Genomic DNA, 21933 nt, shown 5'->3' with positions numbered 1-21933 from the left:
GGGAACTGCAAAGAAGAAGTAGGCAACTTAGCTCATCTCATTATTTCACTGCAAAGCTTTATCAGCTTTCTGGGACAATGTGTTCATGTTTTTATCCAACTTATTCGATTGCCAATTAAAAAAAGATTTTGCCTCCCTAATTGCTGGCTTTTTTAACACAGATCTAGAAAACCAAGCAGACAAAGCACTAATGGATCTCTTAATCACTTCGGCAATAAAAATTGCCCTGAACAACTGGAAAGAGACACACAAAACCTCATTCAAATGTTGGATTAATTGGATCATACATAATAGAGGCGCAGACAATATTGCCCTCCAACAATCACCTTGGAAATCGTCAGTCAGACACATCTGGGACAGATTGGATAACTACTTCACCTCAAACAAACCACCTTCACAAGTTTACAAATAGACACTCTATCCTAGATAGTCCCCTTTGCACTATTTCCATTACACTCACTAATACCAGTCTGTGGTTTTTTCTCCTTCTTCCACTTTCGTGTCACAAGAAACTAATGCTTAAAGTAATGTGTACATATTTAACTCAGCTCTATCTCTCTTTATTTCAGAATATAATATTGTATTCCAACCGGTATACATATCTTCAGGCCTGCTATTGTTTCGATTTGTATTGTTTTGTATTATCAGTTTGTAGTATTATTATATGTTTATTGATTTGCAATTTGATCTTAGCATTCTGTACTTCATTATTGCTGGGTATCATCACCAACTATAAACAAATCTTTACCTTTTATTTTTTATTTTTGTACTCTGCTTGTTTTCTGAAAATTAATAAAACTCCTTTGAAATTAGAAGCCTCCTTGAATGCCATAATCATATCCATTGGTGAAATCCTAACTGGAATTGAATCTTGTGAACTGCGAGAGCCATTTTTCAGATTCTAGTTTGAGGTAAGTGGAAAGGGCAAGTAATATCTTTCATTCACATCCCGCTAAAGGGATCTGATCTTGTTGGGGTGTGTGTGTGTGGGGGCGGGGGGGGGTGCTTCACCTCTTAGCAACAGCACCTCATCTTTATTTATTTATTGAGTCTAATATAGCACTGGCTAGACCGGGCGGTATCAGAGCGCTTTACATGAGGAAGAAACATTGTTTCAGAACATGCTTACAAAGTTGCATCAGTTACTGGAGCTTAGTTACAGGAATTACATGAGTACAAAAGCATAGCATAAACATGAGGAAACAAGCATTTGCAATGCAATAGGTCTCGCATCTGTGAGAGTTAGAGCTACTGTCGTAAATGGCAATGTGCTTTTTTTTTTTTTTTTGCGAAAACCTTTATTGCAGATAAAAAACCATACAAACATGGGCCTACAAGCACCAGGGCCGGCCGCTAATATATACACGTTCAACAACATCAAGGAAGCAATAGGCCCCCTGGGGCTCAGCCGAATTAACAAAATACTGAGTGCACCTCAGAGGTTATCAGGATACATAATTTTTAAAATACAAACAAAAAGAAAAAGAAAATAACACCAAAAAGCAAGGCGGAAACCATCGAAAAAGGGGGCGTCTAACCACGGCCGGGGGACCACACAGTACCTACTCCACCCTCGGGTGGTCAATGAGGATGATCAAGGGGGAGGTGGGGGCGACGGGAGAGCTACAACCATCTACAGGTGAAATGTAATAGTCCGGGAACGTCAGGATCAGGGGGACAAGGCAGCATCAGATGTGTCCACTAGGGGGGGTGTGCAGATGTTCCCTCGATACGCGTTCCACTGGCCTCAAATTCTACCCCACGCCCCCGGCTTACCCCGCGCCACATACACCGTCTTCTCTCTGCACATGCACCAATCCATGTTCTCCTTCCATACTGACACGGTGGGAGGCCGCCGGGAACCCCAAAGCTGTGCGATGTCCCTCTTAGCAATCATGTTCCCAAGAGCCGCCCACCGAGTCTGAGCCGCGTTATAGTCATTAGGCTCCCACACGTTCAGCAAACATCGGCGAACTTCAGGCAACAGGGCGACCCCAGTGACACATTCCATGACAGCATGCACCCGGCGCCAATACTCCGCAACCTCACAGCACTCCCAGAGAACATGGAGAAAAGTGGCGCTGAGCCCACAGCCGCGCCTACAGAGCCCGTCTTCAGAAAAACCCATCAAAACTAAACGAGGGCCCGTCACGTAAACACGGTGGAGAATTTTAAGCTGGACAAGCCGGAGACGCGCGGGTATGGCCACCTCCTTAGGGGAGGACAGCGCAGACCGCCAGTCCTCGTCGTCCAGTTCCACCCCATCCCCGATCCACGCCTCCCGAAGACGCACGAGGAGATCCGCCCGAATGTTTATTAGTTTTTTATAGATAAGGGAAATAGTACTGTCGGGCAAGTGACCGTCGAGTATGCGGTCCTCGAGTGGCGAAGACACAGGGACTGCAGTCTCAGCCCTAATGGCCGAGAGCAAAGCGTGCCGAACCTGAACGTACCTAAAGAACTCCCTCTCACTCAATTCGTACTCACTCTGCAGCGCCGCGAAGGATTTGACCGCACCCTTCACCCAAAGGTCACCTACTCTGCTGATGCCAATCGTGTCCCAACGCTCGAATCCCTTCGTCGTCCAAAGGCTTCCCAATCTTTCAGACGCAAACAAGGGGGTCGCGCCCGTCAAGCGATCTTTCCAGCCCATGGCCACATTCGCAGCCTTCCACACGCGTACTGCAATCTTAGTGGGACCGGTTAAGGTCCGCCCGGCCGATCGGGAGTAAAGCGCTCTGTTAAAGTTGCCGCCAGGCAACAAGAATCTATCCATTTCAAAAGCCGGATTCGGACCAGGTGCGTACGTTGCATGGTTAATAGCAGATAGCTGGGAAGCCCAATAGTACCTCCTGATGTCCGGGAGCGCGATGCCCCCGTCGTACCAGGGGAGAGTCAGTTTTGCAAGAGCAATACGTGCACGACCGTCCCAAACAAGTCTCCTTTGTAAGCTCTCCACTTCCCGGAAGTAGGCCGCCGGAATAATATCAAAGGAGTTCTGAAGTGCGTAAAGAATCGGGGAAGAGACATCATTTTAAAGAGTGCCGCACGACCGAGGGGAGACAAGGGAAGCTCACGCCAACGGGCCACGTCTAACCTCAATCTCCGAAGTGGAGAGAGGAGATTATGCTCGTAGCGGACAGCCGGATCCAATGAGACGTACACCCCCAGGTACGTAAAGCCGGAGTTGGACGCCTTAATGGGAAAACGAAAAGGCAAGAGAGGAAAGCCACCGGATATAGCATAGACACAAGATTTGGACCAGTTGATGATCAAACCAGAGTTCTTGCCGAAGGAAGTGAGGATGTCAAAGAGCACATTGAGTGACTTACGTAGTGAGGTGAGGTACAAGAGAATGTCGTCCGCGTACAACGAAACACGATCCTCGTAGCCAGGGGCCCACTGGATCCCTCTTATCGACGGTTCCCAACGAAGCCAAGCAGCGAGCGGTTCCAAAGCCAGCGCGAAGAGCAGGGGAGACAACGGACACCCCTGCCTAGTGCCCCTCCCAAGAACGAAAGGCCGGGAAACCCTCCCGTTAACGACCACCTGTGCCAGCGGGGCAGCGTATAAGAGTTTAACCCAACTAATAAATCCCGCCCGAAGCCGAACTTCGCCAGGGTGGCCCAGAGATACGGCCATTCTATCGTATCAAAGGCCATCGTGGCGTCCAAGGAAACCAAGATAGCCGGCTCTGAAAGATATTCCGCCCTTGCAAGAGCGCCATGTAGGCGCCGCAAGTTAAGGGCCGTATTCCGGTGCGGGATAAAACCGGATTGGTCCGGATGTACCAGGTCGCAAATAACAGTAAGCAGGCGGTTCGCAAGAACCTTGGCAAGGATTTTCGGCTCTGCGTTCAACAGAGAAATAGGCCTGTACGAGGCGCAACGGTCCCAAGGCTTACCGTCCTTGGGAATCACGACTATAGTGGCCAGACGTTGGTCATCAGGGAGAGAACCGAGTTCAAGCGACTCCGAGAACATACGACGGAGAAATGGCGCAAGTTTATCCGGTTGCAGTTTATAGAGTTCAATCGGGAGTCCGTTGGGGCCCATAGCCTTGCCTGAGCGAAGGGAACGAATCGCGGTAGCAATCTCATCGACCGATAGTGGGGCATCCATCTGCTCACGCTCATCCACCGACAAGCAGGGCAAAGCAATATCCTTCAACAGGTGACGAGAGTCATCCTCATCTCTAGCAGACACCGGGGAGTACACAGAACAGAAGTAGTCCGCAAAACACTCCACAATCTCACCAGGGTCAGTCACACTTACTCCCTCCGACGTCTGAAGCACGGGGACCACTCGATTCACTCTCTCCTTCTTATCAAGCCAAGCAATCAATTTACCCGCCTTATCCCCAGCGTCATACAGTCTACCCTGCTGTTCCCTATACATTGTCCGAGCAGCATCCGTGACAAGGGACTTATATTCGAACTGCTTCAGGCTGAGGGCATGGAGCCCTTCCTGAGTGACACCCGTCTCCAAGGCAGCCTCCAACCCCGATATCTCAGCCTCCAATGCAACCACCGCCCCGTTCTTAGCTTTCTTGGCCTCCACGATCAGGGATAGGGCGTGTCCTCGGAGAACCGTTTTGAAAGCCTCCCACAGGGACACTGAGGACAAAACGGACCCCTCATTCTCAAGAAAATACTGATCAAGCGACTTAACGAGACCCTTGCGAATCTTGGGGTCACGCAAGTACCAGGGGTTAATGGGGGCGATCCGCCCAGCGGATCGCATCCCGGTATCGAAGAGGAGCCACAATGGGGAATGATCGGAAATGCCCCGGGCCAGGTGTTTAACCTCCCGGACCCGAGCGGTCTGGGCCGCGGGCATAAGAAAATAATCTAGTCTGGAGAGACTCCCGTGGGCCCCGGAGTGGAACGTGTACTGACTTTGTGTCGGATGTATCAACCTCCAGCAGTCCACCAGACCAAAAGTGTCCAAGAACCCGCCGAGCCACTCCTGGGCGGCAGAGAGGGCTCTGGGAGGGTAACGATCTAACTCGCCAGAAATCACGGAATTAAAATCCCCACCCACAAGCAGGAGACCATCAGGAAGGTCAAGTAACATACGACCCACATCAGAGAAAGTGGAGGTCTGGAGGCCCGGGGGAACATAGACCGAAACCAATGAAAGAGTCTGCCCCTCCCACCGCCCAGTCAAGGACGCATAGCGCCCTCTATCATCAAGAGTAACTTTGTCAATCTCAAGCGGGAGGGAAGTGCGCAGCAAGATGCCCACCCCTCTGGATCCAGTGGTGAAGCCTGAGTGCGCAACCAGCCGGTAGCCCCCCCTGTTCATAGCATGACATACATTGCCCACCAAGTGCGTCTCTTGAAGAAATACCACATCATGGGCCAATCGACGCAAATATTGCAACACAACCCCACGTTTGATACGGTCCCCCAATCCGTTGACGTTCCAAGACATCAGTTTCAACCCGTCCCCCCCCATCCCAACACAAGAAGCCGGAGTCCCCGGGCACGCAGCCAGACACCTGAAACTGAAAGGGAACAAACACACCGCCTTGAAAGGAAAAAACACACAACCCAATAACCACTAAAACCCTCCCACCCCCACACCAGTGCAACTCCCCCCACCCTGCACCCCTGCGGACTATACAGCCCCCCCAACTTGCAGTGTGCCTGTCGCCCTAACAATCCCATGCTACAAAAAGACCCTAGAGGAGGAAAGGGATCCGTCCCCGCCCGCACCCAGTCGAAACATTAATAGACAAAATATACAGTTGAAGTAGAACCTGGCTGAGCGCAGAAGGAAATGTCAAAGTGAAGGACCAAGAATCATTCCTGCAGAGGCCCACCACCCTCGGCACCGCCAGTACGCCCAGTCCGGTCTCCCCGGTCCGGCAGGGAATCCAACCAGTCACTCACTGTGTCAGGGCGTTCAAAAAAGAGAGTCCGATCTTCATATTCCACACGAAGCCTGGCAGGGAAAAGCATAGAGTATTTGATGTCCAGATCTCGAAGACGGCGCTTCACCCCCTGAAAGCTCATTCTCTGTTTCTGAACGAGTTGGGTGAAGTCCGGGAAGAGGTTAACGGAGGAATTCTCATATTTAACTGGGCCGTGCACCCTCGAGGCCTGCAGGATCGCATCCCGGTCTCTGTAATGAAAACGTTTTGCAATGATAGGCCTCGGGGGAGCGCCTGGTCGAGGCCTACCGCCCGGGACACGATGGGCACGCTCCACGGCGAAGAACTTGCTCAGGCCTGAAGGAGCAAGATGATTGAGGATGAGATCTTTGACCATGAGGTCCACCGGACGATTGCTGGAAGTCTCCGGTACACCTATGACACGGATATTATTGCGTCGTGCCCGACCTTCGAAATCCTCCAGCCGCCGGGACATCGCGTCGTTTGCAGACTTTTGATCGCCAAGAGTTGCCTGGAGGTCTGATACATCCGTAACAAGTGTGGATGTCCTGTGCTTTTTTTATGCAGTTTGGTGTGGAGTTGATGTATGTGGTGTGGAGTGGATGTATGTGGGATGGATTGCAATTGTTAGTTGTGGAATTTTGTGTGGTGTAACAATCCCAATGAAAGCAAAACAAGCCAGACCGGAGGGGTGGGGCGAAGCGATCAGCAACATGGAAAGTGGTGGGTGAGAGAGGAAAGCAGCAACCCATGTAAAATAATTGCACTTAAATTAAATAGCACTTGAATTAAGGCGCAAGCGAATGGACACCAATTAAATGTAATGAATCTGTGCCTGCTCCCTGAGCCAGAGAACGGGATGGAAGTGACACATGGGATCTGGTGGGCATTTAGGATGTAATAAAGCAGAATGACAGAGATTCCAACAAAGGGCTAAGCAGTGGCCAGGTTCCCATCCCTATATTATATACAATAGAGGTAAACCCTCATCTGCTGATAAGTTAGTAATTAATATAGGCCACACTCCCAGAGCTGCCGACTTTGGAACTAAGAATCAGATTGATTTACAGCATCTGCTGACTATCCTGTGAGTGTGGGCATATCTCTTAATCTCCCAGGACTCACTCAGATTATTATCCTGTTTACGGTGATAAAACCAGTACAGTTGGGAGTAGTAATAATAACATGTGCTATTAAATGCGCAGAGTACCAAAATAGCTTTTAGTGAGCCTCTATTGACAAGGAGGAAAAATATCCCTGAGCTTCAACAAGTATTTTGCTGTAAATGTGTGCTCTAAGCAAACACGTTTAAAGCTAAAGCATCCCTGCTAATCTACCTTTCCTTATATAAAAGTGAAGGATTAGTGCATTATTTCGCCAAGTGCCGGTATATTTTAAATGGGTCATTATGTCCCATTCGGGGGCTGGGCAGGCCGTGGGTTCCATTTTATATAACGCGAATACGACCCGAAGGTATTGGAAAGCTTTACATGAGCACCGGGGATTCGTTAAACATGGACACATTCATTTTTGGTACGCAGGAGGAGATTAAGTGAAATGCCCAGAATCACAAGATGTTGAGCCAACGAGACTCGAGCCTGGTTTCCCAGCTCTAAAGGCTGCTGCTCTGGCCATTACGCTACACCCACATGTCACTAGGACCTACCGCACAGGCCATCTCAATATGGGAGGAGAAACGAGTAGATATGCTGCGGGACATCGCTGATGGTAACAGAATACGTATGATAACACAGGTATAATAAAAATAAATACATTGCTTGTTCATGAGTACCTTTCCCAGCGCCGCGAGCAACCGACCCGGCTCTCCCGCAGCCCCGGGTAACAGCGCGTCCCCCAGGGAGCAGCAAGCGGGCACGGCAAGGAGTCCAAGATGGCCCGCGCCGCCTCGCCGCTCCGGGGACAGCCAGCCGCTAAGGAAGAACAAGGCGCAGCCGATGGTGAAGAGGGGGCTGGCCGCGTGCACCAAGCTTAGCAGGACGGGTTGCAGCGACGGCCACCCTGGGCTCAGGCACAGCAGGGCGGCCAGCAGCACCGCGGACACTGCCCCGGCAGCCGCCAACCCCGCGGGACATCTCCGTACAGCAGCATTAGCAAGCCCCTCCATGGGTCGGTCTTCAGCAGGCTGACACCCTAATAAAACAAGTGGAAGTGAAAGCGTTTGAAAGAAGCCCGCGAGTGGTGTGAGCGCGCCACGGCGAGCCCTGGTTTCGGTTTCAATTATCGCGCCCCTGTCTGGGCACGATAATTGAAGCCACATGGCCTATTGGTGTCGATCACTTGCAACAAGCGCGTAATAGACACCAATAGGCCGTGGGCGGAGCAACGCGCCCGCCTTTGGCCTTTTGCGTGCTGGCTTTAACAAAACCACGCACGCAAAGGCCAATTACGTGCGTGTACCATTCCTAGGGCAACCTGACGTCCCCGTTTTTCACCTCCTAAATGTCTCGCACTGCTCCGCAGTGCAATGCTAGGCGCGAGACCTAAAAATTGGGAAGGGAGAGAAGAATAGGGGAGAGAGGGAAGGATTAGGGGAGGTAGAGGAGAATAATGGAGGGAAGAGGAGGCGGAGGGTATAGGAGGCACAACGGGGAGACGAGGAAAAACAGTGTCCGACATCCGGCTGGGTAGATGACGGCCGAGGGGTGAACCAGAGCCTAACTCCTATATAGCTGTGTGGGACAGTTTCACCGGTCATCGGCCAAAGGTTGCTCGGGCACTGCAGTACACAACAGAAAGGTTATAATTTCCGCCTAGTGGGGCATAGTCCAAAAAGTTCCATCGAGCGCGCCGGTCACGGTGTACTGTGCTGTGCTCCCAGCGGTAATGTGGTAAAAACCCAGGCCTCCGCTGTGTGAGACTCCCTTGTCACTGTGGACTCTCTCAGAGGGGTCTCTGATGCTTCAGGGCATAAATGTCGGATCCCTCCCCAACAAGGGGAGAAGGAGTGCTTTGGAAAGGGGCCCACTCATGGAGGCCATTATTAGAAAATTGGTGTGTCAGAAGTCACCAGAGGCGGCCATTTCAACCTAATTTCGCTTCAATAGATCGGACTAGCTGGTTCGGCCATTTTGATTCTTAGTGAGGACCTCTTTTGTTTCTGATCTAGGGGTGTTGGTAGAAAGTCCTTTATTTGTTTCTGCTTCAGGGGTGAAGACCTCTTTCTATTTCACTTCAATAGATCAGACTAGCTGGTTCGGCCATTTTGATTTTCTGTGAGGACCTCTTTTGTTTCTGATCAAAGGGTGTTGGTAGAAAGTATTTTATTTGTTTCTGCTTCAGTGGTGAAGACATCTTTCTATTTCGCTTTAATAGATCCGTCTAGCTGGCTCTGCCATTTTGATTCCTAGTAGAAAGCAGGAGCAAAAACAGGGAAAATGGCAGGGTAATAGAGGGCTCGAGCGCAGCAATACACTGATGTGCATGGGCATTTACAATGTAATTACCATGCAATTCTCAACTGCCTAGCCGTTGGCAGACATGGTCCACAAATTACCACCAAAACTTTACAGTGCTCTGGATTCAGGAGGCAACTGACCTAGCCTCCAACCGAGACCAGAGCAAAGGCAGGGGAAAATGGAGGGACTGGCAGGGGAAAAACAGTCACGACATTAAGCTCTGCACTTCGCAGCTCTCACCAGCAAGGCCTCCCACCCTGCCTCGATGTCAGCAAAGCGGACTCCAGACTGCCTCTTCGTGATAGGAAGAACAGTTTGCGTGCTGACTCACATTTAGACGCGCCGTCACGATTGACAATCGTGCACAAGCAGCGGCCCGGGGCGCCAGACCGCTCCAAATCAAACTGCGGTGTACATCCCTGTATGTTGTTGCGCAACTGAGGCCGTGAACTCTTCTCCAGCCTCAGCTCTGCGTCCGTGTAATGTAGGGTCATCCGATCCTCTGGAAATCTCCATGTGGCGTCCTCTTTAATGTAATGTAGGGTCATCCGACCCTCTGGAAATCTCCGTGCGGTGTCCTCTTCATGGGGCTCTCCCCAGCACGCTAAAGGGCTGTCTGGAAGCACGGTGATCAGCAAAGCGTCAAGGCAGCTCGCACTCACCGCAGCTGGGTCAAAACTCTCGAGCGCCTCCCTGTCCAGTCTCAATGGTGTCTCGATCGCAGGCAGGAGGCGAGTCGAGTTCTCCCCAATCCTCTCAGATGTGCAGCTTCAGTCAGGTAGGGCTCTCAGCAGTGGCTGGTAGTTGGTAGTGAGAGGGTCCGGGTCCGATGTATGGGACCGAAGGCTGGACGAGGATTTATGCTCGTAGAGCTATACTCAGCCATGGAGATCTCTCCTCAGGCTCCTCACTGTCCGGCGGCCATCTTCTCTTATATAGATCATTCATCTCGGCGAATTAATCTTGGTCTCTTTTATTTTTTTTTGTGATGATGAATGGAGGATTCATGTGTAAAAGGCGTGTCTTGTGCTACATGAAGCTGCTGAAGTGCTGGCTATAACGCAGGAATGCCAGGAGTATTGGCATTTGAACGTAAGGCCTCTAATATACGAGGTGTCATATTAGGTGAAAGACAGCTGTCTTTCGAGGTTTGGATTACTACTGGCTCCTCACCCAAATGTGCTGGTGTATCCAGGGAAGTGCTCACAACTTGTGGCTCTATATCTTGGAGCAAGCAAAAGCATCTAATGTCGAAATTCGGACTGGAGGCAAAGTCCTCAGAATCGAAGGGGATGTCTAAATCGAAGGACAATTTGACGTTGAATCTGAGTCCTGCGAAGTCCTCAATATTGAGTGCCTTAAGACTGTGACAACAAGAGCAGCAGTAACACCGATCATGAGAGTTTGGACCCTTGCAGGTTAACCACTGGGTTCTTTCAGATGTGGCAGAGTACTGAGGCCACCCCATCCACTGTTGAAAGAGACCAGAAAGAGAGTGGTGGTCTGTACTTTCCAATCTTTCCACAAAGGTTTCCACAGTCAGTTTCTCTCTACTTTATTATAGCTAACGTCACATCCTTTAGCAATGTTAGAATTAGAAAGCAGAATGGATGTTCAGAAAGGAAAAATAAGCAAAAACAGATTTCAGTTCAAAAACGTATTCAAAAGTTAGCAGCGCTCAGTGAAAAGTAAAAATGAACTCCCTCACAGACCCTACTGAGCATGACTGAACAGATGCAGCTTCTGGAACCTTACATTCCCTGATGTATTTTTCACGTGTAGAGCTGTTGTTGGATATTTCACTGGCATGTACCTTATTTGACTGATTTGCCTTAATTAATATGTAAAACAATAATGAAGAAAATGTTGCCTTCTGTTCGCGATTTTGCTATTAAAAATTAAATCAGAACAGGAACTGTACATTCTTAGAAAAATGTGGTTCAGGTTCCTGCACTGCATGGAGGCAGGTAACTGATTATGAATATCAGAGTTTATTCCAATCTTCAAATTCCTATACAGTGATGCAAAAAAGAATGCACACCCTCTTTAAATTCTCTCATTTTACATAATCAGACATATCTGACCTTCATCTACCCCTCACAATAATGGATACATATAAGCACTTGTGTAAAATAACATATAAAAATTTAACATCGTCATGATTTTATTACACTAAAAAAATCAGCCAACATTCAAAATCTTTGTATGAAAAAGTAGGCATGCTCCTACTGCTTCTGCATCAGCTAAGAAGGTAATTAAACCCGGGTGCTGCTAAACAAGCTCTCTCAATTACTTGATCATCAGGAAGCGCTACCATCTATATATAAAACAGAGATTTTCAGTTTAGACTGAGACATCTATGTCTGTGATATCACCATGACATCATGCCTAGGTCAAAGTATGTTTATGAAAGAAAGAATAACTGCTGCTGCTCAACGCCTGTGGAATAAATATCCATATCCAAACAATTTAAAGTTCATTATTCCAGAGTGAGAGAGATAATTTAAAAAGAGAAAGTCAAAGATGGTTGCCACTCTACCCAGGAGTAAGTGCCTCAGCAACGTCACTCTAAGAGTAGATAGTATGATGCACCCTAGAGATCGCAAAAATCCCAAAGCAAGAGCGAGAGATCTACAACTCTGAATATACAATAAATGCTAGAGTTCATGATTATATAGCTTTTGTGGAAGGATAGCAAGATAAAGATTCTCTACAAAATGAACACAGCTGTGCATCTTCCAAAACATCACTTGAATGAAACCCAAGATTTTAGGTGCAATATTATCTGGGATAATGAGACAAAAATGGACAAATGAGGCTATACTATACAACATTTGGAGAAAATCAAGTACTGTGTATCACACCACAAGGATCTCAAACCAACTAAAAGGCAAGCTGGTGAATGGGTGATGATTTCATCTGCCTTGAAGCCATAGGATCTGGACGCCTCACTATCATTGAGTCCACAATGAATTTCCTTCTATACCAGTACATTCTAGAGGTAATTGTGAGACCACCTGTCCAACAACTCAGATGCAGCCAAAGTGGATCATGCAATAGGACAATAAACTAAAACACACCAGTAAAACTATGACTAAATGGCTGAAAAAGAAGCAGATCAGTATTTTGCAAATGGCCAAGTAAGGGTCCAGAACTCAACGTTACGCCATTGAGAAGTTATGGCAGGGCCTAAAGTGAGGGGTGGATAAATTAATGCCCTCAAACATCACCAAACGTAAGCAGTTTTGTAAAGAAATGGTCAAGAATTTTTCACAGGTGGTGTTAGAGACCGATAAACTCTTACAGGAAGCTTATAATGCAAATTATTGCTGTTAAAGTGGTTTTCACGTCACTTGTGTTTGCTTTTTCAGACAAGGCTAATGAATGCTGGCTGTTTTTTTATTTAAAAAAGGATGACAAAGTAAAAGCCTATCTTATTAGTAGCATACATCTGACATGTTAAACTATACTGTTGTAAACACTGAGATCATAATCTACAAGCTGCCCTACAAAAAAATATGAGAATCAGAAGCAGGCTGTTAAGTGTCAGAAGAAGCCTTCTGTGGAACCATATAGGTATAGTATCATCATATCACTTAAATTTAAATGAAAAAAAAGAGGTACAATTGTATAAGTTTGAGAAAGTTTTTCCAAAATATACTCCATTCTTTTGGTAGTCTTTTTATATTTTCAAAAAGGGCCAGATGCCGCTCCTTGGTAGCAAATGGATAAATAACTTTGAACCACTGTGAACTCTAGATGTAGCACCACAATCCCAGAGCTTATACTGAAACTCAACTATGAAGACAAAGTTGAAATTTAATACATATAAAAATAATAACTAAAGTGTAATCTAGTGAGTGATAATATAAAATACACAGTTAGTACATACAAATGCGCAGTCAGTTGATGTAAATCTCCTTTAGCTTTCTTATTTTCAATCTGAATATTCATCTCAGAATAACATTAAGAATATCAACGTGGAGGGGAGGAGCCAAGATGGCGATCGGGACGGCAGCGTAGGCTCCCGGCTCCGTGAACCTCCACATCCCGCACAGATATCCTGCATGAGATCCTTAGCCTGCGCTATATGCCCGTGTTGGTGGCTGAGAGCGGCAACCGATCGTGTGATTCTGAAGTTTCTGGCGGCGGTACCGCCGGAGAAATGTCCATTTGAAGTTTGCGGCCTGTGCAACCCTGGAACCGGGACCTCAGGTGGACAACATGGCCGGGCGGCAGTTCAACAACAGCGGCCATTGGTGACTGAGTGGAGTCGGAGTACCAGAGCGGTGCGAATATTGGCCTGAATTTCGCTGTGGTCCTTCCTACTACTGAGCGCAGCGGAACGAGTGCATGCCCGGGGAGGCAATTCCAGGATTCTCCAGTAATTGCCTGAGCCTTCGCCGGTGAGCTGCCCGGACGCTGCCCGTAACGCGTCCCGATTACCGCGGGCTGCTCCCGGATTTTCGCGGGCGCTGGTCCGTGGTGGGGATGACTGTTACCTGTGGCCACACACTGGATATATATTTTTGTCTGCCCCCGGAACCCTGTTTCCAGTGACATGGAACTTGATGCGCCTGTGTCTGAGTCCCGGTCCCAATCTGGGATGAACCTACCCGGCGGCCATCTTGCTAGGATGGAGTCTATCATCCTCTACACTGGGTCTCAGCAAGATTGGGAGTGTGTGCCTAAGAGGAGCGTAGCGGAGCGGGCGCCGGGAGCTGGGCTGGGATAGGGTGACCTTCTCGAAGCTCTCGGTGCCCTTCATTCCACCCTGGTTCACGGCGCCTCGGTATTGGGGAGGAAGCTTGATAGTGTTGCTTCAGCGTCGGAACAGTTGCGATCTGCCTGTCCCCAGGCACACAGGGACTTGTCACACTTCACACAGGAGGACAGTGTCGTGGCCGCCACTGTGAATAGGGGAAAGCTGGAAACTTCGGACAATGTGCCAACGTGTGATCGGCTGGCTGTGGGTCCGGTCTGTTCCGGAGGTTTTGGATTTGAGCGGGGGGTGGTGGCTTTGTCCCACGCGCAGCCTCCGGCGAACCAGGCAATATTCCAGCAACAGTCGCCGGCTCTGGCTGATTCCGCCTTCCTGGACCTTGTGTGCAGTACAGATCCTTGGGCAGTACTGGGAAAGATGGTCCTCCATAATGTTGACTGTGTTGGTGTTCAGAGACGTCCACTCTACATGTGTGTGTCGCTTCCTGGTCTTTTTTGGACGCTCTTCTTCCTTGTAACATTGGACATGGCACTGGGTCGATGGGTATGCATGGGTGGATTCGCAAAGAGTGGCCAAGGATAAGGCTGATCCTTCAGAGGTTGTCATCTAACAGGCGGGCGGGCACAGGGGTTGCGTGCTCTCACGACATAACTAATAGTGTAATAGGTACATAATGCTCCCCATTTTTTCTTTGACATGGTCGATTTTGTGTTTGTTTACTGTTTGCTTTGGGGAGGAACATATTGTGCGGGAGGGAGAAGCCGGGGGCATGTTTTGAAGGCCCTCCTCCAGTTTATTAATACTCTCTTTACTCCCCCGTCTGGTGGGGTTTCCTTTCTTACTCCATTTTCTCTGTTTCTTCTATATTTCGGGTCTGGTTCCGGGGCGACAGGCACACTGCTGGGGGGGGGGGGGCCGTACTCATCTGCAGAGGTGCAGGGTGGGGGGTTGGGGGAGGGGATTCTTTAGTTTTTTACTTTGTTTCTATGGCCTCCTTTTTCTTCTCTTATTCTTCTTTGTCTTCTTTTCTGGGGTCAGCACGGTAGGTCTCCTTTGCTGCCAATCGCTGCTTTTTATGTGTGCCTCAATTTCCGTGGTGATTTCTGGGTCTTAGGGCAGGGGACTGCAGACACAAATGGCCGTGATATTCTTCCACATCCTGAACCTCCTGTTTTAGCGCCATTGCCTGGATAGATTGCTGTTTATTGTTGGCGTTTACTATTCTGCCTGCCATTTTTTGCTGCTGGGAAATTGTTTGGCACCTGATCCTTCTATCCCTTATTATAAAATGAAAACCTTTTGTATCCTGGTCCCTATTTGGGCTGTTCAGGGGCCAAGAGTATGCTAGAATGGAGAATCTGCTCCCCGAGGTGCTGCCTGTGATTAAAATTTGCTTCTGTTACTCTGATTGCTTAGCGGCCGGCCCCGGGGGTTGTAGGCCCATACTTGTCTTTTGTTGAAATGTCAATAAAGGTTTTTACAAAAAAAAAAAAAAAAAAAAAAAAAAAAAGAATATCAACGTGGTTTGGCCCCATTATGATAAGATAAACTTCTTCAGAAGACGTCTAATTAAAATATTTCTCTGTTTCCCATAGTAATTTCAATAGGACTTTTATTTTAGTAGCAAATTGGTTGTAATCAGCATTTATTGTAAACTATATGGTTCTTAGGTTATTCGTTCAAGATACATTAGTAAATCACATATAATATTGAGGCCTCCTGGTGCCATGCTCCTTCTTTCTTGCAATGACATGCAATTTCCTTCCTTTTAATCAGATTTTCAGATCAGGAAATATACAACATGATAGCCTGACTACCTGTATTAACAATAAGTAAAAATTACTGGGGGTATGATTGTGTGCTCTATTTACTGTGTGCAAGAAAATACCAATAAAACTGGTTTAATAAAAAAAAGATTACTTGGAGAAGGGAGCAGGCAAATCTGGGAATCTATATATGCAAGGATCAAAGATATGAATATAAAGTTGGCCCAAAACGATTCAGTGCATGAAGGACTCACTTTGTCAAAATCAACCTAGTGTCACAGTTTGCTTTCATGACTCTCTTACCTCCGGGCCTGGATAAACCTTTTTACCAAGGTCATCTTGCTCTGAAGATCAGCAAGCTTGCTCTCCTGCTCTTGAGGGTTCCTCATCTTAGCCTTAGAGAGGCACTTGTATGCTTCAGTCAATGCACCCAAAGCTTTTTCATAATTCTGATACTCGTCAATCTCAACCTACAAGCAACAGACACAACAAAGGTTCAAAGTCTTGTTTAAATGAGTCATAAATCGGTGCTGCTGCTAGAGATAATTGAATAATTATCTTTGTACTGTATTGGCAAGAATTTTAATCAAACTATGTGCAATAGGGGCGAAGACTAAAAAGAGAAAGATTTAAATTGTATATATGTCTTTTATTTTAGTCCCTTGTAATTGATATATGTTTTAACGTTTCCACCAGATGAACGAAATTTGCAGAATGGACAAAGATTGGTTTTGTTTGCTTTGATGATTCTTTGAATCGAATAAAGATTTTTGAGTAACCTGTTGAGTCATCATATATTTTGACTAGGGCTGCATTGAATTTCACTTACCTGGGCGCATGCATCATAAAAGCCAGCTAAGAGATCAAGCGCCCTTCCTTTGGTGTAGAAGCTGATTATATTTTTCATGATCTCAGGCTCCTTGCGCCAGTCCAAAGACTGAAGATAATTTGCAGCCATAATATAGATCTCCTTCTGTCGTGACACAGTAGCAAAGAACACAATCTTCTCAGTATCACCAGACTTCAGCAGGGATCTCATTGCCTGTGAACAAAGTAGGTATATTAGTCACCTATGTGGCCCAGGAACAAGAAGCAGCTTAGACTAACATACATCTGAGCAGATGGAGACAAGACGTCATGTTTCCAAGAAATAGGACAACAGTTGGCAAAACAGTTGAATCTGAAAATCAAAGAGAAAGAGCTCCATCTAGAAATTGATAATGAATACTTTAACTTTTAGCATAAACTGTAACTGTACAATATCGGTCTAGTTCCTTATACTATCTTACTTTTTCTCTCAGCATGATAACTGTTGCTGTCCTAGAGTGGTATTTGTATCCAGTAGCGTAGATCATGTTTTCCTCATATATGCTCCTCTGTGGAAACAATCTATAGGTGTGATGGTTCTTGGTACTGTCCATATGCACTATAGAATTATTTATGACTGCTTTGTTGAATAAGGATTATTGTTTGACATTTAACTCAATCGATTTACATTCTTTTTCTTTTATAAAATGTTAAGATAATTTTTTTAAATAAAACCATAGAAAGAATTTTGAGAGATGAAAAAGAGAGAAAGATAATCAATTACCGAAAAAGGATAAAGGATAAGTAGTATTAAAAAACCTATATCAGAGATGTCCAACAAATCAAGGCGAGCTGGATACTAGACAGATTTTCTGGATAGCCACAAAAGATAATCTACATATAAAAAGCATAAACAGACTTAATATATACTTCACTGGTTATCATTAAAATCTGGCAAACATCTGGATATTCCACACCTATGTAGGATATTCCGGACCTAGACACGATAGATAAGATAGGCTACAGCATTCACTCCCCAAACACCCTCATTCACCTTTAGCTTATTTCCTGCTTGAGTGTATTTCTTGGTAGCCAAATGATAGTTGCCTTGTCGCATACAACAGTCAGCAATCCGCTCCAGCAGTTCTCGTCGGGAGTCTTCAGAAAGCTCTTTGGAGTCCTTAGAGACTGTCATTTTTTCAGCCATCTCCTCAGTGATGATCAGATTCTGCTCTAGACACAGCTGCAGAGCCTCAGAATACTAAAAGTGACAGAATGAAAAAAAAAATTGAGATCACAGGCTCTAACCCAGAGACGCGAGAAAAATACATTACAGTACACTGCAAGTAGGAATCACCAACTTTTGGTGAGCCATTTTTGCTTCTACACTCATGCTGCATCAGCCAGCCTCCGGGTGTAGTCAAGCAGGAGTAACAATTTTGCACCAAAAGACCTGGACCTTTAAATAAAATGAAATGGATAAATCAAAGAAATCTTTTAAAGTTTACATTTGATATTGAGGTGTGCAGTGACAATTTTCAGAATTTTGACAGTGTACCACAATTTCTACCGACTTTGCACCAGAAATTTAAAAAGAGAATTGACTAAGAGTACAAGAATGACCATATTTTTGCGTATGTACCTTTTGCAGATTATTTAACTTCAAAGCAGCCCAGCCAACAGACTGAATCCTAGAAAATCCTTTCACAGTGAATGCTGAAACTGCATGTGTCCTTGCCTGATGCAAAAGTATTCTAGTGCTGAAACAGCGAAACCTGTAACAATTAGTTCCCAGATATTTTGAATATCTGGGAACCAGTTAGCAATGCATCAATCATTACATTTTTGGGCTCTGCATCAATCATTACATTTTTGGGCGTTCCCTTGGACGAAGAGCTAACTTTTTTTCAGATGAAGTCAATGCTGTCTGCTTCATTTGTTGTATTTTTTTGCACTGAAAGAATTAAGATAGGCCCTTTTTTATAGACGGAGCATAATTCTAGATTTATAGCTGCCTGTGTTCTGTCAGATGTTGATAACTGCAACAGCCACCCCCTAGACCTACCACAAACTTCTCTACTTAAACTACAGAGGATCTATAACTTTGTGGTGCACTTGGTGGGCGGTTTAAAAAAACACGGAACATGTTTCTACTGCTTGCAGGAACCTACACTGGATACTGGTGAGATAAAGGAGAAGCTTTGTGGTTTTATGCGCTAGGCATAAAGGCATGTGCTCAATTAGTACTGCCTAAAAAAGAGGCTTCTCTCACCAAAGGACTGCCATATCACTGCCGTCAGGCAATTTTAAAAGATGAAAAATGAAAGGTAAGGCATCAAAAGCCTCATATATACCAAAAAACTGCACTGTTGCTTTAAAACAGCCAAGGGGCTCCAGAGCAGCAGAATGAATGCAGCATAGTGGAAGTTGGTCGATTAGTCTACTGAGGTGGTGTACCGAATGACACAGGAACTAAAAAACTAACACCCCCATGCCATAACTGTAATGGAAAGATACAAGGGGTATGTATCTTTGTAATGGAGACACTCCGTATGGAGAACTAGTGATAAAGATGAGTACATTTTCCTTCACCGTGGGCTCTTCATTAAGATAAATTAAACCTGAGCAGAGCAGTTAGCTCCTCACGTCTCAAGTATATGGGAGAGGCATAAGGAACCGCAACAAACAAAATGTTCAATTACAGCTTAATATGTGTTCACAATCTATGCTAAGATACTTGGGATGCAACTTTCATGCCAAGATCGTGATAGCAATTAACAACATAACTCTTGTCTGACTCACTTCAGTTTACAAATTCAGAAACTATTCTTAAAGCCAGGATGCAAGTTATGATTTCTTACACTTGCAAAGAGCAACAATGTTCTGCCCCAACGATGGGTGTATTTAGTAATGTCTGGAAATGAAGAGAGATAGCCCAATCGGCAACTGGGAGTTCAGTTGTAGCCAAGCCTGTGAAGACAATTGGCTATATTAACACAACCTTGTGGAAGTGTTAGCACGTTTGCTAGTTAGCCAACAGGCAAGATTACATTCACAGTGAATAACAAAATTATGCTCTGCCACAGAGGAGTTGACAGGCAACAAAAACATCAGCCAACAAATAACAGGCATCTCAAAATTAGGAATCGCCATAGGAAGAGCAGGGAAAACGGTGCAACCCTGAATTCATCTAAGTAATGCAATATTCAACTTACATTCTCCAAAGTTTTAAAACCACCACTGGACAACATAAAGTTCACCCGGAAAGAAAATTCACAGGCCTACTGACACAGATCAGATTTATGTCTTGAGTTTGAGAACAAACAATAAGGCTAGGAGCATCTAGGCTCAATGCTATGTTGAGAATATCTATAGAGAAAGATAAAAATGTTTCAGTAGGAAAAAACATTTTTGTTTTGACATTTTTAATTATACAGTAAATATTAACAAAATGTAGTCAGAGGTCAACTATAAAGCCACTGGATCATTTATACAATATTCCTCATTTACTCTCTTGAGTCCAGCATCAGAGGACCTAAGAATGGTTCTTCACAATTATTTGTCGGCAACAACAGTAAAAATAGATTCGAAACTGGCACTGTCATTGGCCAGTAAGACGTGTATCACTCAGACTGGTAACATTAAACATCGGTCGCAAACCCCATCACTGAAAACAAGAATAAGTCAGAATATTCAATACAGTCAACTGCCACCAACATCTATGTAAAAAGGTTACAGTATGCACATCCCATCCAAGACTCAGCCAATCCTTGTCCATAATTTGTCCATGCTGTTAGTGAGGAGCTTTAAGAGATATACAGCACTTTCTGAATCCCAAAAAACGGATCATTTTGCTCATGAGTAAACTAAATGAATCTTAAAATACTACTATTAGACCTTAACTATCATAAAAATGCAAAACAATATAACTAATGGCACAAAAGCCAGCACCCTTTGATCTTTTACGAGAAATGGGAGAGAATGCCTTTGAACTAGGGCACAGTCTGAACAGGGTCAGCCCTTGGTTTTCCTGTTGCCGTGTGGAGGGGGCATTACCGCCTGCAGCCAATCAAAGCGCCTGGAGGCGCTTAAAAATCAAGCACGGGCTCCCCCGGGCCACGCCCGGGTCAAGGGCGGGCCCGTCTGCGCCCGTCGGAGGCCGGGCTGGGCCACATTATTAACATCCACCAAGGGTATTGGACTCAACCAATGCTGAACTACTAAGGTACCGTGATATTAACACGCCTCTCTGTAGCCTTGCTTTGAGTGAGGGTAACATGAGTAGGCCTAAGTCTGGAAATGGGCAGGGTGTAGTGGGGACTCTGGATGCTTTTCTATTCATGAAATTGAACTTACAGAGCGGAGACTGTCCCTTGAGCATCAGAACACTGATAACAGAACTGCTCTTATTGTTTCTGCCGCAACTGTCCCTGCTTCCCAATTGAACCTGGAAGTCAATGCATCTCACAATAGCAGACTGCACTCAACTGCCTCGGACTCTGAAATCATTGATGCCCCTGACATATGTGATAATCTTGATAATCCTGACAAATCGGCCAAGCCAAATGTCGTCACACGGGGTCAAAAAGCGAAAGCTAAAACTAATCATGTGAATAGCCTTGCACCACCATCAAAGAAAATAAATGGACAAACCGTGAATAAACAACATTTTCTTTTGCTCAAGCCTCTATGGCGCAGGAACAAACTTGCCGATATAGAGCGTAATCAGGCGCCTACTCAAGCCAGTGTTGAAACGTTCTTGGGGGGGTCACTCCCAATTGAGGTTGATTTTTGGAAAAAGTTGGAAACCACGGTTGCAGCTCTTTTAAACCCATTGATGCAAAGGCTAACTGACATTGAGATCAAGTTATCGAATTTTGAAAAAACGGTGATAAGCAGTTGCCAAAATATGGCAAAAAGTACCGGGGCTGAGAGTACTGTTAATAATGGGATTATGGGCAAACACAAACCTCCCCATAGAACTAGAAATCAGAATGACCCGTCATGTTCAAGGGTAGCAGGACAAATATTGAATAGTGTTGAGAACCCTTCCCAGGTAAAAGATCCAACCCCTACGTATGCCCAGATTGTACATGCTCCAAGTGGTACTCACAATAACAATGAGAGACTTCAGATCCCAAGTATTATAGAAGGTAGGTCGTCTGATCAAAGAACCCCAGGGGGCCCACATACTAACTTACATTTACTACCAGAAGTGACCCCCTACACCGTAATACTAGCTAATGTTCCCCCACTGTCGCCCGGTGATTCAGAGCACTGGTCGGCACTGAGGAACAAGTCACTATATTTTCTGAGCGACAGG

The 21933-nt window shown here is 46.0% G+C and overlaps 1 protein-coding gene across 2 annotated transcripts in view; it reads right to left on the bottom strand.

Moving 5' to 3' along the window:
- The window catches only part of IFT140 (intraflagellar transport 140), a 1808590-nt gene that overhangs the window by 256512 nt on the left and 1530145 nt on the right, over positions 1-21933 (bottom strand). For both annotated transcript variants that reach the window (XM_085628169.1, XM_085628168.1), the window contains exons 26-28: positions 17665-17871; positions 16633-16845; positions 16107-16273 (exon numbers count right to left, since the gene is read on the bottom strand). In XM_085628169.1, coding sequence (XP_085484295.1) covers positions 16107-16273; positions 16633-16845; positions 17665-17871 — 587 coding nt within the window. The remainder of the gene's footprint in view (positions 1-16106; positions 16274-16632; positions 16846-17664; positions 17872-21933) is intronic.

Source organism: Triturus cristatus, chromosome 10 (assembly GCF_964204655.1).
Source record: "Triturus cristatus chromosome 10, aTriCri1.1, whole genome shotgun sequence".
NCBI classification, from domain to species: domain Eukaryota; kingdom Metazoa; phylum Chordata; class Amphibia; order Caudata; family Salamandridae; genus Triturus; species Triturus cristatus.
The sequence above is the reverse complement of the archived record's forward strand: the minus strand, read 5'-3'. Positions and strand labels throughout refer to the sequence as shown.